This window comes from Lagopus leucura, unplaced genomic scaffold (genome assembly GCF_019238085.1).
Source record: "Lagopus leucura isolate 7727_CA_CO unplaced genomic scaffold, USGS_WTPT01 Super-Scaffold_100002, whole genome shotgun sequence".
Classification (NCBI taxonomy): domain Eukaryota; kingdom Metazoa; phylum Chordata; class Aves; order Galliformes; family Phasianidae; genus Lagopus; species Lagopus leucura.
This window is the reverse complement of record NW_024962263.1, coordinates 32083701-32103468: the sequence shown is the minus strand read 5'-3', so window position 1 is coordinate 32103468 and position 19768 is coordinate 32083701. Positions and strand designations below refer to the sequence as shown.

General features: G+C 39.5%; 1 protein-coding gene across 1 annotated transcript in view; it reads right to left on the bottom strand.

Annotated features, from left to right (window-relative positions):
* TMEFF1 (transmembrane protein with EGF like and two follistatin like domains 1) overlaps positions 1-19768 on the bottom strand; it is a 116550-nt gene that overhangs the window by 18201 nt on the left and 78581 nt on the right. The window contains exons 4-5 of the mRNA XM_042868904.1: positions 18493-18519; positions 5184-5280 (exon numbers count right to left, since the gene is read on the bottom strand). Coding sequence (XP_042724838.1) covers positions 5184-5280; positions 18493-18519 — 124 coding nt within the window. The remainder of the gene's footprint in view (positions 1-5183; positions 5281-18492; positions 18520-19768) is intronic.

Sequence of the window (19768 nt, the reverse complement as noted above, 5' to 3'; positions counted from 1 at the left end):
GCAATTCTCTCCAGATGAAACTTGAACTAAGAAAATCTGGGTTTCAAAGTGATTTCTCTACCTATTCAACTAACGTTGAATATTCATTAGGCTTTTTTGGCGTCCTTTTTAAAATCCCTTTTTAGCACCGAGGAGGTAAGTGCAAGTGAAATAGATTTCAATTCTGCAGGCTTCTTTATGTCCTGCTTGGACACCCTCTCGGCCTTTACTTCTGCCAGCAAAGTAGCACACCCTTTAAACACCATAAGCCTCAGCTACTTTCCAGTCACCCCTTCACCTCCTACTTTAATTTTATGGCTTTCTCTGATCACTTTAGAAATTAAGTCCCTAATCAGAGTGAGCCTCTAGCAGCACATAGTGAATGATGCCTGTTCTCACAAGAGTGGCCTAACTCTTCCTCCATCCTCAAATAATATAAGCCTTCAAAGACCTGGCATGCATTGCTGCAAAGATCTTTAAAATTTACATTAAAGAAAAGCAAGCCTGGATTATTATCCACTAGAACCTATTCAATTTCTTATTAGTTAGTATAACGAAGAGATCATTATACAATTCCTTTCATATCAGGATTTACCAGAGGACAATTGCACATAATTCACAACACAACTGTGAATTGTATGTAATCCCATATAAAAATCATAAATCCCTCGCTTAGGTTGATTTCCTTTATTTGTGTTTGTTTTTTAGGGTGATCTGTAACATGACCAGTAGAGCTGAAAAGCCCAGTGTGTGCCAAGATGAAATTGCCAATAGAAAACTATATGTTTCTATTGCTTCCCTACAGCATTAGCTCACTTGCTTCCACCACATCAGCACTACTCCTGGTGGCCCCAAGCTGTGTGTTGCCATCTCCAGCCCCACTTCTCAACGGGAAGTCATTTCCAGTTCCAAATTCAGGCAGAAAGCACACACCACCCCCATGCTGCTTACATCTTTAAGCTTCTGGCCAGTTTCTTCCACAAAAGTTTAAATTTACCAACTCACGTGTCCTTTTTCATTCCCTTACTACAAGTTTGTACCATTATGCTGCTTCTTATAAGTAACAGAGCAAAATTCTGGCCAGAGAGACATTTTGAGGGACAGGACAGAAAATGAAGTACAGAAAGACCAGTCTCAGACAATGGCTTCTCCACAAAGAATGCAATGAATGATTCAGTGTTCTTGGTAAAGGGGGAAAAATCATATCTAATCTATGTGAAGTCTGTTGTCTGCAGGCTGTAGCTACCTACAGAAAGGTACAGAACAAATAAAGCATTGTAAGTCTTTATGTATCTTAAGACTAGTGCATTCACTAGTGATTGTTAATGGTCTTTAAAAGTCTGTCCATAAAGTCAAAATTATTTGAAATGCTTATAAGATGTATGAGAAAGAAAAAAAAACTATATTCCTGTGATGTTTCCTCAAATTGATTCCTTTTCACATTTATATAAGGAAATCTTATATAATATACTAATCTGCATACACTTGAACATTAATTTTCTAAGTATGGCATGCTGTTTATGACAACCATCTGCTCAGACTTCACTTCTTTCTGTTAGTCAGTCCACTTAAAATTAACATCCACAGTTTTTGAAAAGGCAATGCAGATGATAAAGTTGTTCATATTTTTGCATTCAATTTACCATGCATTGTAATCACTTCTGGTATAGATAATATTTATGAGAAATCAAACAAAATGAAGATACAAATCACAAATGCTGTGCAAAGCTTTCATTTTTCAGACTATATATGATCTTGCATAATAGAGGCATATATTGCAATTTCGATCAGACAGCTATCTTACTTCAATGCTTAGCCTGAAAACTAAAAACTTGTAACTGTAAGAGGAAGGATAGTTTTAGGAGCACCTAAAAATAAAATCACTAACTCCATGGTAACATAGAGTGCACCTCAGCTGCATACAACTGCATTTGTTTAAATTTGTTTTTAGAAAGCACTGGGATTTGATAACTACCCAGAATCAGAGGGCTAGAGCACCTCCCCTACAAGGACAGGATGTGGGAGCTGAGGATCTTCAGACTGGAGAACAGAAGGCTCTAAGGAGACCTTGTAGTGGCCTTCCAGTAGCTGAAGGGGCCTTAAAGAAAGCTGGGGAGGGACTTTTTATAAGGGCATCTAGTGACAGGACAAGGAGAAATGGCTTTAAACTGGAAGATAATAGATTTAGACTAGATATTAGGAAGAAATTCTTTACTGTGAGATTGGTGAGATGCTGGAACAGGTTCCCAGTGAGGTTGTGGATGCCCCCTCCCTGGAAGCATTCAAGGCCAGGCTGGATGGGGCTCTGAGCAACCTGGTCTAGAGGGAGGTGTCCCTGCCTACAGCTGGGGGTTGGAACTAAATGATTTTGAAGGTCCCTCTCAACCCAAACCATTCTGTGATCCTATGAATCACATAATTTTGGCTTGAAAGTATGTGCAGAGCTCAGCTGTTCCAAAATTCTGCTCAAAGCTAGTAAAGCTGGACCAGGGTGTCCATGTCTGTGTCTTATCAGGTTCTGATCACATTCACTGGTCTCAACTCCACAGCCTCATCAGTCATCTTCTTCTGGAGTCTGACTACCCTAAGGGAGAAATGTTTTCCATTATATATCAAATCGGAATTTCCCATGCTTTGACACATCTTTCACCTTTATGCTGTCACTGTGCAACTCCAAGAAGAAACAACTTGCTTTTGGACATCAGCAAGTCCAACTATAACTATCAGAAAATGCCAAGTAGTTGCTATCACAGTATTGCTCCTGTTTCACTGTAGAAATTACCCTGTAGTTTCCACTTAATGATGTAAACAGTTTTTGCATAGGACTACCACATCTTTTGAGGTCCAAAAGACAAACCACAGCCCATATGAAATAAAACTGTCTCTAGCTGAATCATTCTGTCACCAGGAGAAAATCTGCCTGTGCTGCACTCCAGGCTGCTGTGGCTGCCTTGTTGGCAGGACTGGGGATTTCTCATTAGTGCTAGCTCATTTATCTCAAACCTCTCAACACTTTGTGGCATAGATGTCTCCCCTTCCACTAATTTACTGTCTGTCCGCAGGCTAATCATTTTATCCATAACTTAGTTTATTCATGAAATTGTAGTGCAGATGTCATTTCACATCTCAGGAGCACTCAGAACAGAAAGGAACTGGTGTTTGCAATGTCTCTGACTGAGGCATTTGGAAAAAGGATGCAAAAATGCAAAATTTTATTTTTACCATAAGTATTAGATTGCATCTCATGAATATGACTTGAGATTATCTACTGAACAGTAGGAGACAGTTTAGTTAACTCATCCAGTTATTATCTTGAAAAAGAATCTTCCTAAAATGCCTTTTCTAATCACACCAATCGTTTTAAGTGTTTTAATGCCATGAAGTCCAAGCAAGGGTTACCCAGGCCTAGGTAGTCTATCTGAACAGAACTGAAGGAAATTTTTGTTTATGATTCAATAGATATCACCCTGTTATGCCCAAAAAGTTGCAGTGGTAATTCTCACGGTTTAAAAAGCAAAAAATCAAGATAGTGTATTTTTATTAAATTGGAGTTCTTGCATGGTTTGCTAGAATTGGGAGTGATAATGGTAGTAATACAGCATAAAATTATTCTATGATTCTATGGATGTCCCCTCCCTGGAAGTGCTCAAAGCCAGGCTGGATGGGGCTTTGGGCAAGTAGGAGGTATCTCTGCCCTTGGTAAAGGGTTGGAACTGTATTATATAGTAAGGCCCCTTCCAACCCAAACTGTTCTAGGATACTAAGAAAGTTAAATAAAAATATGAACTGAGTGATGCTTATACAAATCTGATTAAAGGTGTTTGTATTGCCAATAATTTTATATCTGATGATAAAGTTTCAAGGGGTTAAAAAACATGGATGCTTAAAGCATTCTGAAAGGAGGTTGTATTAAGAGTTTCCCAAACAAATTTCAATCCCATCTTCTGTCAGTAAATAACTGCTTTGATTTTATGAATAAAGGGCACCAAAGTCCTAAATTCTACTGAAGTAAGCCTGTGACATTCTGTGTGACATGTCAAAATGAACCTTGCGTAGGTAATCTAAGGTCCCTAAGCAGGGCCCTACTTAGTCTGAATCCAAACTGACAGTGAATATCACTAAAAGATATACTGGTCAAAGCTAACGGGCAAAAAATGAAGTCATTTTGGTTGGAAAGCTGACAAAATTGAAAAAAATACAGATGTGATGGGTTGTAAGCAAGCCTCATAAGAATATTTCCTAACTTTTTATTATTTTCTATTTGAATATCTTCACATTTTTTTTCAAAGAGCACTAATGAAATCTTAAAGAAAAAAAAAAACACACAAAACAACACTACTTTTATCAAGAAGGGGAAGCTTGGCTTCATATATATAAGCGGAACACTGGAGAAAAATCTTCCACTTTCTTCAACTTTATCTTCTCTTATGGATACTATGAAGTCACAGAAATGCAAACTCTACCTGTACAGACTGAATAGACAATCTTTTACTGAAATTGAATGCTCGAGAATTGATTTTCCAAAGCCAGAAGCACATCCCAATGCATATAACAAACAAATCTATACCCATCTTGACAGTCATAAATGAAGCAGCCCAAGGCAATATTGCAGAAAATTATAATTATTATGAAATATGGCTACAGTCCATTCGTCTCCCCATAAAAGAGCAAGCCTACTTCGGTGGTATGACATTTTAGGAAACCTGAAGTATTGGGCCACTACTCATGTGTACTATTGCCATTTCGTTTTCACTTGTATATTCAAGATCAAGTTGCAGCATACATCTTGAATATTAGTGCTAAACTGCCTTACATCCTGAGATTTCCTTAATGCTGATAGCTCAGAATAAAATCTTGTGAACTTATGAGACATTATATGTGAAATAGATCCCAACTAGAAGATAAAAGAAAAGCATGCTTCCCACAGTAATTCTGTACAGAAAAGCAGAACATACAGAAAATAGTCTGAGATGAATGATAGTATCTATTTTGTATTTTTGACAAAGATTCTCCAATACGCCTTTGCATTGTTTTCTCTCTTTCTATATCTTGCAGCTGAAAAAATTTTTTTCTTCACTGCCACATATCAAACACATTATTATTAGACAGCATTAAAACTTCAATTAAAGGAACAAGCGCAGTCAAGATAATCACATACTTTTTCTTTCGTTCATTCACATTGTTAAGGAAAACTTGTAACTTACCCAACATTTTCTGCATCTTCATCACACTCAGCCCTATATTTGCAAACTCCACATTTTGAGTGTTTTCTCTGAACTTCTGTCCCAGATCCTTCATACTCTAAACAAAACAAGGTACTGTTAGCAGAAAGCATGACTTCCATATTAAGCTCTGTCTTTACCTGCCTAAATTCATTTACCTTCAACTATTTTGTCAACAGTTATCATACACTTACACTGGAGAGCTCCCTCTTTCAAAATCCAGCAATTGGAGGTTGGTAGAACAGTAACAGTGACAAGCATCCCAAAAAACACAACTGCTTCATTGATTGTCTCTTCCTTCATTGTTTATTTCACTGTATTTATTCTCACTTCACCAGACATGCATGTAATGTAAGTACATTACTACTCACTTTTTTTCCCCTTTTTATTTCTGATGACAGTCTTAGACTGTACTCATCTCTGATACATGTTGTGGTATATTTTCTAGATTGGTACAAGACTAAAAGAAGAAAGTAATCTTAACAAGAAAATGGGATGAATGCTATGTCCCTGAAAAGTAAAATTAATACCCCAAATATTCTAAAATACAAATGCACGGATCTTACTGTTGAAAAAGACATCAAAACTCTTAGTTGAGTAAAAGAAATACAACTACATGGGAATTGTTTCAATACAATATTTTCTCAATATTCTTTATTTTAACAGTGCAGTAATGGAGAGCTTGAAAAGAAGAAAAGGAAACAGAAATCTGCAGAGGGAGTCAAGAACTTTAATATAGGCTTGTGTAAGGCTGACTGCACAAGGCTGTTGAAAAGAAATCTAAACAAAGTGATTCCTTTCTCATAGTTTCATATGCTGTAGCAAGAGGAAATCAACCGACCACCAACAATTAAAAACTTGCTATATTCTCTATATTTCAATAGAAAAAAGAAATCCACAACAGTCATTCCTAATCTTCCTCGATCTCACCTGAAAGGAATCTTTCCCTCTACTGTGGGCTGTGGCTATATGCAAAGCACATGGTTAGTCTCTCTCGACTTCACTTCTGTCTAAAGCATGGCACTTGTTTTTTAAAGATGACTACATACCCAAAATTTATTACAAAACTACACCACTGTAGGAATTCTATCACCACACTTACTAAATTGCAATAGAAGTAGTTTTCTTCTATTTTTACAGTTACTTATTTGTGTTTAGTTTTTAAATTTTATCATATGCCTAGCATGCTACTTTTTGACTGTTCTTCTGTATTGACCATTACTATTAACATTCATTTTATTACTCATTTTATTCCTCAATGAGTTCTCTTAGAGACGACAGTCTGTTGCAAAGAGAGAGGCTGGCATCCAAGAAAGATGATCAAGATCCTGGACTCACTCTAAGGCAATAAAACCTTGCCTGCTTGGGCATATCATTAGCCTGATCAGTTCTGACTTGCACACAGTCCATTTCAAGGCCAAGAGACCACAGAAAAACAATAATTTTATAAGGATTCTTTAACATTTAATAATTTCCTAACCTAGATGTGCACTGCCTGGATTTTGTGCCCTCTATTTACTTAGACTTTTGTGAGATGTTGCCTTTGATTGTAGTAGTACACCTACACCTACAAAACCACTACTTTATATGAACTTCTTTTTTGAAAAAATAAGCGGATAGATTTTATGTACCAGAAACCGATGATGACTGTCATCAAAAAAAATGCGCCCCCACGTCCCCCCCTTAATTCTATTTTCAGTTGATTCTTCCACTTTCTATTCTATTGATTTGCTTCTGACAGGTGCCAATATGAGAGGCTACAGCTCTCCAGATCATCACTAATGACAAAAAATAAATATAAAGATATGAGTAGCCCACAAAATTCTTTATCAGTCATTTTTGAAGCTTTTAGGTGCAAACCAGACAGATCTGCAGATCACAAAATATCTGCCTTTGACATTTTGTGCTTAGTAACCTTCCGCTGTTCTGCTAGGATTGAAAATATTTCATCATTTCCAATATAAACTATCTGACTTCACTTGAAATACAACCAGAATGCCTTACAGAGCACTTTTGCTGCTCTATTAGCATTTCAGTGTTCATAAACAATCCACAACTACTAGGTAATTGTTTCTACAAGCTATTCAGTGTGAACTTCTCTCCCTCCCTGCTAAAATTGCTTTCTCTATCTTCAATATTTTTTCCTTGTTTTAGAAAAAGCACGCTACTCTTTTCTTGATTAAAACATGAAAATCCTACTACACATAGAGTTACTTATCTGTACTTTATGCTGTTTGCATATGCATGCAAATAAATAATATAAAAAAAAATAAATACATGCAAATCACAATTACCTGCACCTCAGGTGCTGTTAATTTACACCTGTCAGGATGAAGTGTAGTGCAGATGAATGCATCTTGATACAACATTTCCAATTAGGCAATGGTCATCTGTAATTTTTAGAAGCTTCTTTCATTATTAGCTGCATGATGAACCAGCAGCATGAAACACTGTGTATAATTTAGATTGAAGTCCTTCAAGAAAATGCAACTTTTCCCATCAACACAGAATATATAATAACTGTCTTTTCAGCCTGAATAGGTAGCAGACACATTCTGTACCCAACTTGTGTGCTGTTAAAATAAGTTCATCCATTAATATTTGAGGGCAATAGTTCCTCTGTTGTGAGTGAGTGTCTCCAGATTGGCAATGCACCTTTTGACAGATTGCTTCTCCCTTCTCCTTTCTTCTACATATTTGATTGTTCCTAAATAGGTTATAGCCATTAATTTTAATATTCCAATCAATCAAATCTTCCCAGCAGGTTTCAGTGTTTCAGTAATACCAATTAGGTCAAAATATGTTTCTAAACGAGCAATTCAAGTTCTTCTTGTTTATTATGCAGGCTTCTAATGTTGATGTATAAATGATTACAAAATTTCTTCTCCTCACTTTCTTTGGTATCTTGATTAATTCTGCTCTTGACATCTTAATTTCATGTTGAGTGAAAGCTCATTTTACCTCTCTTTTCAGCTTCCTTTAGTGTTTTGGGTCAGCACCTCATTAATACTCTGTCCTTCAAAGAAATGAGGCACAAGGATGGGATCTGTGACTCCCAGTAGTCTGACCTGCACTGTCCGCTAACACTTCTCCTTGAGTCATTATTTCCCTGCAGAAGTTGGCCAGCTCCACCTCAGGAGCCTGCAAATGGACAATTGCTCTGGAGGAACTGGCCAGCAGTAAATTGCTTCCCTTGGCAACTCATTTGTGTGTTCTTACAATTGTAATACCTCTGGCTGGAAGAAAAAGTATTGATTTGTGTCAAGGTGAAGTTTGGACTGCCCCCAGGCATGGGCAGGAAAGAGAGCTTTGCTGTCATATATTTATCACTGATCACAGTGAAATGGAAGGAGCCCATGGAGAGCTGTGGCTGCTCTATAGCCATGTACCTACGCAACAACAAATCCCAGGTCTGGGGAAGATGCCCTGAAAATCAATTCCTACCTGTATTTGGAGTACAGAGATTTTTTACTGATGTGCAACCTCATGGAAGACAATTAAAATTAAAACGATTCGGGAAAAATAAGAAGGGCCACAGCAAATCCTATTCTGTATCCTTAAAATACCTCCTGAAGTTATATTAATCCTGTTGGCATGCCTAGCACTGAAAATTCCTCTCCTAACTACAATCCACAGTATCACATGCTATAGGCGGCAGTTCACTCAACTGTTAGTAACTTAACCTCTCCTCCATTAATTCTTAGGGCAGCAATAATGATGGACTAGTTAAAATGAAGATTATACTCATAATTTAAAACAAGGCTGCAAACTTGCTTTTTTGTCAGTAAGTTTATATTTGAAGCAAGTGAAAAAACTAATTTTAGCCATCCCAAATTTCTGGCAAGCAGTTTCTTGATCAATCTAGATCAAGCTGCTGGCTTATGCAAAAGTATTAGTTGCCAGCTGGATTAGAAGCAAAGCCTAGCTTGGTAGTCCAAGCTACACCTTGCTGTGCAGTACAGACAACATGGTGCAGCTGTAAGTGTTCTCCAGGAAAGACTCCAGCCTTTGAAATTCCATTTTTGGCATTGAAGATTTAATAAAATGATGTCTGGACTATTTATCTGTGAGGTGCTTGAAGAGGTTGAGTTTGAAGTTGGTATCTTAATTGCAGGCCAGCCATGGCAATGTTTGTCGAGTGATTATTATAATGACAGTGTGTGCAGAACTTGAGGATGTGCAGAAGCAATGACTCAAGGCCACACATTGCAAGACTCCCTGCCACCACTGCCCTTGTTGTGTCTCAGGTATTTTACACATTTGGCAATGATAACTTCTGTGCATAATGATGCTATGGATAACAGTGGGGAAAACTAGCAAGAGCTGGATCATCTCTCACTGCAAGACCCTCTGGGTAGAGAATATAAACACCAGTTCACTCCACTGTCTTTCTTCAAATATGGCCAAACTCCATTTTTTCCAAAGACACAACAGCTTTGGCATAAGCACTAGAGAAATTATGCACGAGTGGAAGATGATAGAAAATGGAAAGGACAGGAAAATCACTAGATGTCAAAGAAGATGTCCTGCAATTTCATAAAGATGCCAAATGTAGTTCTGTGAGCCCTAGAAGGTTGCATAAGAAGAACCTGCTCTCATTTCTTATCTGTTACCCCGTAAAAGAGCCAAGAAGAATCTGTCTTTCTGAGCCCCAGATCCCTGCATCACTGTGAACAAACAGTAGGCCCTTTAAAATCCCTACTAAGGGCAAATTCTCATCGACACAACACCAGAACATGCAAGCTCTTTGTCTCTGTGTTGCTGAACCTTTGGTGAAATTATAGTAATTCTTGCAAGTTTTAGTTCAGTGTTAATTTTACCTACTGAGTATAGTAGGGCCTCAGAAATAAATAGAGCTGTTGGAAGTAACACTGATACTCAGTGACAAACCATGTGATGGAATCAGCACTTACATCTCTCTAAATCACTCCCCATTATAGAAATATGCCTAAAAGACATGATGTTACCTCCTATCCAGGGTGTTAATCACCATCAAGCTCCTGCAGTCATATTAAAATACATTAAAATACATCAGTACTATTATCAGAAATTTAAGAAAAAATTATTTGAGGTTCTAAATGGTGTCTGTTTATACCACCCTGACTGTGTGACAATTATTGGATAAGTGTTGTCCCCAGTGAGGAGAAGGAACAGATGGCAGCCTGCTAAAAAGCACATACTGTATATCAATTTATTAATTACTAAATGCAATCTGCTAGACGTTCATCACAAGATACTTTCCCTATTAGGTTTCAGAGGGATTAGAAATTCAAAACAAATTATTTTAATAATAATTAACTTAGCTATATGTATTGCAAGCATGTTATTTCCTTAGCATAAAAGCCTGAAATGATTGGGTGCCATCTGTCTAGCCACTACTACATCTTTTTTTATATATCAAAAGTGCATTCTGCTTAGTTACAGATATTCTCTGAACAACAAGAATAAAAAATTAATGTCATGGGCATAGCAGTTTCTTACTAATCAACAGGACCCGTCTCTTCAAAGGACACTGATGTGTCTCTAAGAAGCTGGCTTGAAAAGCCACTGACATTTGTTAAATGTGTGGTGCCATTCATGACACATGCTAACAGTTTTCAGTGCATCCTTGTAAAGGCCTAACTAGACCACAAAGTGAAAATCACAACCACCATTTGCTGGCTTTATTAAATCAAGAAACTAAGGGAGAAATGGAGCAAGGAGGAAAGGAGCTTTTACTTGCAGGAGACAGAAGGAACAGCTCAGAAGTTCATCTTTAGCAGAAGACAGGATCTGGGGACTCAGAAGAAATAAGGTTCTCTTTCAAAAGTTATTGTAATATGTCCGCGTGCCAGATGGAAAGTACTACCAAAGAAAAGCCTTTCAAATAAGGACTACTGCCAGATGAAAGCAGATTATCTTTGTCCAAAAAAAAAAAAAAAAAGGGAAAAAAAAAGGAACCAGCTTTGACTTCAGAAAGCGTTCCTTTCAGAATCAGTGGGACATGTCTAAGAAGATAATGTGTAAAGGTAAGTCAGAGTTGCTGGTAAAATTTACAATTGTCTCACTATTACTTGGGCAGTGCCTCAGTGAGATCTTTTAAGAATATTGGCAGAAAAATGAATTAAAACAAGTCTGATGACTTCTGATCACTGAAGTCCCTTCAGCTAAATGACAGGGATTCTGCCTGGCTAAGAGTCCTGGCTGCCAGCTCTATGCATAATGAGCAGGCATGAGGATCACTAAGATGACTGCTCCTCTATGGATCTTCTTGGCTGTATGAAGCTATACAACTAAGGAAAAAAAATATATATACTGACATGAAAAATACTTCGAAGGAAACACTGGAAAAGCCCACCCTTAATGACATTCACATATTCTGGGCTGCATCAGAAAAGTGGTGGCCAAAAGGGCAAGGGAGGTGACTGTCCCCTTCTACTCTGCCTTCATGAGGCCCCATCTGGAGTACTGCATCCAGGTCTGGTATCCCCAGCACAGGAAGGATTCAGAGCTGTTGAAGTGGGTCCAGAGGAGGATGATCAGAGAGCTGGAGCACCTCTCCTATGAAGGTTGAAGGAATTGGGCTTGTTCAGTCTGGAGAAGAGAAGGCTGCATGGGGTTTATTGTGCTCTTTTGCATTTAAAGGGAGATCATAAACAAGAGGGAAATGAACTTTTTGATGGGTAGATAGAGACACGACAAGGGGAAATGGTTTCAAACTAAAGGAATGCTTAGATTAGATGCCAGGGGAGTTTTTCCCTGAAGTTCTGGAACAGGCTGATAAAAGAGGTTGTGGATGCCCCATCCCTGAAGATGTTCAACGCCAGGTTAGATGGGGCCCTGGGCAGACCGAGCTGGTGGGGGGCAGCCCTGCCCACAGCAGGAGGTTGGAGCCAAATGGTCTCTAAAGTCTCTTCCAACCAAAGCCATTGTGTGATTCTATAAAACCTATCCAAGTTAATCTTCTGTAGGCTGCCTTACTGGGTCAAGACAGTTCTTTTTATTGGGAGAACATGGCAGGTTCCAACAATAATAAAATTTTTAAAAGGAAAATTCATGTTGCAAAAAAGAAAATGTGGCATGTGAGGAAGTAATCTATCTCCTTTATGCATTCATGACAGTTTGTGTACATCAGTTTTTGTGTCCTGATCTATCAGTTTTGAAACTACATTCAACAGATCAAAACGTGTAACAATTTACTACTGGCAGAGATGAACACGAATCTGAGACTGTGACTTCTCTTTCACCAGCTCTGCCTCAAACAGCAACAAATTACACATTAAAGGAAGTGGATCAGGAGTCATTTTTATGACTGTGTATTCTTCAGGGCATGGACATTGCAGAATACAAGACTATAACTCATGTCTTGGGATTCCACAGTCATCATTAATTAAGCAACATTTTTAGGGCTGAATCCCAGTCTCTGATACTGATTTCTACAGGGGTGAAACAGAATGGCAGTACAATGAGATTTTTGAAATTTCTCTAATTTCTGAATTAACAATCCATACTCTTCTTAGAAGTGGCATCAGGATACTCACTGCTACAAGTAATCAACAGCTTGGTTTCATAACCATAATTTTTATTATTCTAATTGAAGGTTCAGACTGAGCAAAACGAGTGATTTTAATTGCAGATCTTTATGAATACTGTGCCATCAGAACATAGGAAATGGAAATCACAATTACTGAAAAAGTCAGAGGGCAACTAGACAATTGTGTCACCCTTAGAAGTGACAGTCTTTCACCTTCCTTCAATTGTACTTAAGAAATTCTCCCGCTCCTAATTCTTTTGCTGAAATCTCCTGTCTTTGTAACAGTAAATATGATTTGGGAGAGAATGTGAATCAGTAGTTTCACAATTCTAAGCATTTTTGTGACACATGACAACTTCTAAGGCAAGACTTTGTCTGAAGTAATCTTTGAGAAAGAGGGGTTTTTTCCTTTTTCCTTTTTTTTTTTTTAAAAATCAGTTTCAAATGCACTTTTTCGACATTAAAATGAATGCATTCAATATCACTCAGCTTTGGAGCAAGAGAGAAATTCTGCAAGAAGTTTCAGAATCATTAATGAGCTTGTAATGCATCTGGAAAATGAAACAGAACAATGTGAACCACTAGCACAAATCTCAGCTGCATGGGAGGCACACAGCTAATTTAAGCAGTGCAGACTGTCACCAGCAGATCTATAGCAATAGATCCTTTACCAGTACTTTCTTTCAGATTTAAAAATCTACCAGCAAATGGTACATCTCCTGCACATTAGTGGCAGTGCTTCCTGAACACGTACAAGCAGCTGCACTCATCCATTTGGTGCGTGCCAGCATCGATGGTGCACGCACAATCCCACTAATTGTGTGTTTAAGAAACACAGCAAATACTGATTCTGTGATTAGCATCTGGAAATGTAAATCCTAAGAAGAAAACAGAAATTTCTAAACAATTACGTTCACTCACAGAATCCCGTTCTCTTATCCTTGCATTTTACAGTGCTTACAGTGCTTCTCACAAGCAACATCTGCCCCCAACGGGGCACATACATACCTGAACTTGTGCACCCTTAGCCAAGAGTCTGCTATGAAACTGTAAGAACGAGGTGATTATTGTATCTCAGCAAGCCCTGGTTTCCTTTGGAAGAAAATGGAGAGGACTATGCCAGGAAGGAATTGTGCTGTGCTTCTGTCAGTCCTGTAGCTGGACTCTTGTTGGTTCCCAAACAGTGCTCTTTCAACATCATCTGGTTCAGCAGCCTTTCTAAGGTTTGTTTTAATTCTAAATTTCCTTAGCTTGTAATACTTCTTTGATGTTTTTAATACCTCCTTGTAACATTTTTACAGTTACTTGGATAACGGAATAAAAACACTTCCAGATATGAAAACAATCTGAGTACAACATTCTTGACTTTTTTTGGCCAGAGTTTGGTAATCAAAACAACAGTGGGCTCCATTCTTTGAAGGATTACTCCCAGACACAGAAAATATCTCAATGCACCAAAGACAAGGTAGAGAAGTATGCCCAACTCAGTGACAAAGGGGAGACTACAGCAGCAATGTTTCATTGCATCATAAAGAGAATGATAGAATTCTTAGACTTGGAAGGGATCTCTGAAGGCCATCTAGTCCAACTCCCCTGCAGTGAACAGGGACACCACATCTACATCAGGTTGCCCAGGGCCTTATCCAGCCTTGCCTTGAAAGTCTCCAGGGACATGGCACCAATCACATCACTAGGCAAAAAGTTCCAATGCCTTTTCACTCTCACTGTAAAAGATTTTTTCCTTATATGCAACCTAAATCTACACTCTTTGAGCTTGAAACCATCTCTCCCTGTTTTGTCACAACAGACCCTGCTAAAGTCTGCCTCATTCTTTCTTGTAGCTCCCCTTTAGATACTTAAAGGCTGCTCTCAAGTCAACTCACAGCCTTCTCTTCCCCAGGCTGAACAGCCCCAGCTCTCTCAGCCTGTCCTCATAGGAGAGGCGTTCCATTCCATGGATGACTTTTATGGCCCTTCTCTGGATGCGCTCCAACAGGTCCATGCCTCTCCTGCACTGAGAATTCCACTTCTGTATGAAGTACTCCAAGTGATGTCTCACCAGAGCAGAGTAGAGGGGCAGGTTCACCTCCCTTGCCCTGCTTGCCATGCATTTTTGACGTAGACCAGAATACAGTTGGCTTTCTGGGCTGCAGGGGCACATTACTGGCTCATGTTTAGCTTCACATCCACCAGTACCTCCAGCTCTTTTTGGCAGGGCTGTGCTCAATTATTTCATTCTCTAGCTTCTAATGGTAGTGAGGGTTGCCTTGACCCAGATGCAAGACCTTGCACCTGGATTTGTTGAAAGTCATGAGGATCACCCGGGACCATTGCTTAAGCCTGTCTAGGTACCTCTGCACGACATCCCTTCTGGTGTGTTGACTGCACTCCACAGCTTGGTGGGGTGTTTTCATAAGCAAACTTGCTGAGAGTGCACTCGACCCCACTGTTGATGCCATTGATAAAGATATTAGAAAGTATCAGCCCCAGAACCAATCCCTGAGGGACATCACTTGTCACTGATCTCCATCCAGACACTGAGCCACTGATCACCACTCTCTGGACTTGATCCTGCAGCCAGTTCTTCGTCCATCCAGCAGTCCACCCATCAAATCCATATCTTTCCAATTTGGAGAGAAGGATGTTACGGGATACTGTGTCAAAGGCCTTACTGAAGTCGAGATAGATGATGTCAGTGGCTCTTCCCTTGTCCATTGATGCAGTGACCACTGCACAGTGATGCATAGAAGACCACTAGGTTGGTTAAACAGGATTTGCCCTTGATGAAGCCATGCTGGTTCTCCCATATCACCTCTCTGCCTTCCATGTGCCTTAACGCAGCTTCCAGGAGGATCTGCTCTATGATCTTCCCTGGCACAGAGGTGAGACAGACAGGTTGGTAGTTCCTGGGATCATCCTTTTTACCCTTTTAAAAAACTGGTATCATGTTACCTTTTTTCCAGTCACCAGAGACTTCACCTGATTGCCACAACTTTTCAAATATCTTGGAGAGTGGCTTGACAACCACATCTTAGGACTCTGGCATGCATCTCATCAGGATCCATAGACTTGAGGATGTTCAAGTTCCTCAGGTGGTCATGAACCTGATCTTTGCTTACAGTGAGAAGGATGTTGCTTCCAAGAACCCCTTCTACCAAGCCAAACATTTGAGGGCTGTGTGGTGACCATTTATCAGGAAAGACCAAGGTAAAAAAGTTGTGAAGTACTTCAAGCCTTCTCCTTGACTGTTGCTACCATCCTGCCTAGGGTACACCCTCCAGGATTTTTCTTTTCTGGTTGAGATACCTGTAGAAGCCCTTCTTGTTCTTCTTGGCATCCCTAGCCAAGTTCAGATCAAGCTGGGCTTTGGCTTTCCTGACCCTATCTCTATACATCTTAGCAGCTCCCTGAAACTCTTCCCACTATCATGGGCACACTACACTTTAGACACTACATGTGTCTAAATACATGACACTACATGTGTCTAAAGCAAAGGAAAGGAGAAAAAACAAAAAACAAAAAAAACCAAAACAAAACAAAAAAAAAAACCACAAAAAACAAAACCCAAACCAAACCAAAACAAACAAAAAAAACCCAACAACAACAAAAAATCCAGAAACCACGACAGATGGGAATTACAATTTTTTGTGATTTAAAATATTTTTCTGCCTAAAATTAAGAACGATATCCGATGTTTTTCATAGCAGACAAAAGTGAGGACGCTTCAGCTGACGCATATAAAAGAGCCAAGTAAGTGAAAGGCTAATGTCACAAAACTGCTGGAGGAGGCAGTGATAGAGAGTATACTGCCCCTTTTTCATAGATCAACCAGGCAGTGTAGTTACTCACATGGGGTGAAGGGATTCAGACTGAATTTGTTCCATTCTGCCTGATGTGAGCAGGCACACATATCCACTCCCAAGACAAGACATTTCCCACTGCTGCAAAGCAGCCTGAAGAGTCCACCATTCTCTTCAGCTGATGCCATTCTACTTTGCATAAATAATTAAAATTCAAGTCTCGACTAACAAAGCCTCTCTGAAGAATGTATCCTTCCAACCTCCAGGCTGTCTCCTTCTTCCCAGTCCCTTTGTCCCAGGCTCAATGAATATTTTAACTGAGAGCAGCTACAACAGCAGAGGCCAATGGAGGCGCAGTTTGGGACTCTCTTACCAAGAGACTGTGGGTTCAGTCTCTTGCCCCAAACCAAGCAACAAATGTATTTGAACTTGTATCTTTCATCTAATCACTGAGCAGTTTAGCCAACAGAAGACAGCATGTTCTGGCCTACTTCTCTTCAAACTGTTCATAAAATTACCAGAGAATCCCTGCATCTGTCAGTCATTTATTCCAGACCAACACAGTAAAATTTACAAAAGTCTTTAACAGAGATCTTTGTATCCGACTGGGGAAATACTACAAGAAATCCCAACAGCATTCAAGCATTTCTAAAAACTGTAGCAAAAACAAAAGTCAGACGTGGGCTAAATTACTGTCATCTGTCTCCCCTAAGAAGTGCACTGTAGCACTGACACAAGCAACTCTCAGCTTGCAGGAGTAGCTGCAGGGAGTAACAAGCTGGGTAGAAAAGTGGGAAGCAGACAGAGCTAGGGATGGAGTGGGTAGCAAGCTCTTAAAAGCATGAGAAGAGTCACTAGTGCAGATAACAAGAGGCAGTGCTTGAGCAGGAAATTGGTCCTAATACTTTAAATTGTGTTAGAAAGGTGAAGGCAACTCAACGTCCCATCCTTGGAGACAGGACCTCATATGAGCTGGTGAAATAACTCTTCAGACAGCCGTAGTGAACACCAGTTGCTACATCTCTCATAGAAGCAACTGGGCTTGGGTTTGGTCCCACATGCTGCCCATCTGCCTGTGCTAGGCTGCGTTGAACTGATGTGGTGAAAGTAGGCATCATGAAACCCCTTGCTGGTCATACAGGCCATTAGGAAATAGGTACAAAAACCTAAGGCTCCTGAGAGGTTTGAGGGAATATTGTATTTGAGTAATGTGTACTTAAATCAAGGTGTCAAACACAGTGACTTGTATACACTCAATCAGTATGCACTGCAGGGCTTCACACAAACAAAACTCAAAAGCAAAATGGCTTTCCTGTGTCTGTACCTATATCTTACATTTTTCATTCTACATGTATTCTTGCTACTAGCATCAGAGATAGAATTAAGTAAAATCATGGGTTTTTTTTAATCATTGGAAGAAGGTTAAGATGTACTCAAAGACAGGGATGCTTCCATTAGTACCTGCTGTGCTACTTGCCTTCTTTGAATACACAGCTTTGAACAGGAACATTTAAAATATTCGTTAAAAACATATCATACTGTAATCTTTATATATCTCAGGCAATGTGTTTGCCAAGGATAAAGTGAGAAATTGACATTGCAGGCACCAAGGAAATGAATGCAAGAAAACAAATTTATTGTGAATAGACATTTTCAAGAGTGAAATAAAGGTGAAATACAGTGGTTTAGTAGAGATCTAAATAGCACACTACATTGCTGGCAATACTGTTTCAGCATGCATGAAACAAATGAAAAATGATGTAGGTCATATCTGAAAGACCAACATTAGTCAAATGCACACTACAAAATATTTCTGCAGAAATACTGTTCTGAGAGGCTCAGAACACAGCATACAAACTTGTTTTTTAGTTGTTATACCTTTTCCTTAATTCCTGAAGCACAGCAGCACCTCACATAATGCAGACACAGATTCACATACACTAAAAAAGAGCACATGTAACTGGGGTTTGGTACTCACCTCCTTCTCCTGACCCAGAGCCGTTATCTGAAAAGGAAGCAGAAGGGGAGAGGAAAAAGAAAAAAAAAAAAAAAAAAAAAGCAAATGAAAATATTGCTCCAGGAGCAGCTGTTTGTTAGCAACTTGTCACTGTAAAACATTGTGCAGGTGTTACATTTCATGAGCCAGCTGTAAAAACAAACGTCTTACATAAAGGCTGGCATCCTCTTGTAGGGTTTGTCATGGCCTATTGTGTCAGGACAGTTTTTATTCAAAGAGCAGCAATGCTTGATATTGAACAATTTTCTTAGCCTTTTTTCAACTGTGATAGCTTCAGAGTTGTTAAACCTAAAACAGATGAAGAGCATGGAGCCTGATTCTTTTTAAAATCTGTTTACAAAGGAAAGTAGGTTTACCTTCAGCCCTCTAGCCCTGGAAATGGCACATGAAGGAGTAATGCATAAACCACTTGGCTGCAGAAGCAACCGATCCTGTAGGTAAAGTTGGTTTAGGTCATCTATCTATAAAATAGCTCTTTTCAAGTGAGCTAATCACTTTGTGTAAGGATGCTCTAACAGCATAATTATTTAATTGGCATTAGGCTGATTGGATTAGCATCAGATGAGTGACTTTGCTTAGCTGCATCCCCTCTGCATTAACAGTTTGAGTACCTCATCACCACCCCTGGCCAACTCACTCCTTCAGAGCACTGTGGTGAGGGCACAGGGATGTGCATCCTACTGTCCTCAGCTTGTGCTGCTGTGAAGACAAGCCCTTTGGAGTCACAGATTTCCCTTGGTCTTTCTTTGCTTAAGGGAGGTGAGAGGAGAGGCTAGGATGGCAATCACTGCCAGCAAATTGCTCCTCTCCCTGGTTAACTTAGCCTTCTGGAAGATGAGGAGAGCTGCAGAGCACACGCAGCGCTCATCCCACACCCCTCCTTTCATGCCCTGTCTGATGGCAGAGGAGGTAGCTGAATCTACTCCCACAAATCCAAAAGAACAAGGAGAACAGGGAGAGGAGGGGGGTTTGTACTCCCACCTACGAGCTCATTGCTCACATCAGAGGAAGAGCCAAACCTCCATTTGTTCAGTTCCTCCCCCCCACCTCTTCTTTAAGCAGCTATCTTTCTAAGAATAATTCCCTCTAATGCGTGGAGGAAAGTGAGAAATTCCACGTTACTGGGTCACTTTGCACATTAAAAATAATCTCCTGTCACACAGAATGTCAGCAAGAGAGACTTTTCTTTTCCCTAGACTAAATTCTCCTTTCTTTCCTCCTCTACCACTATTCTGTG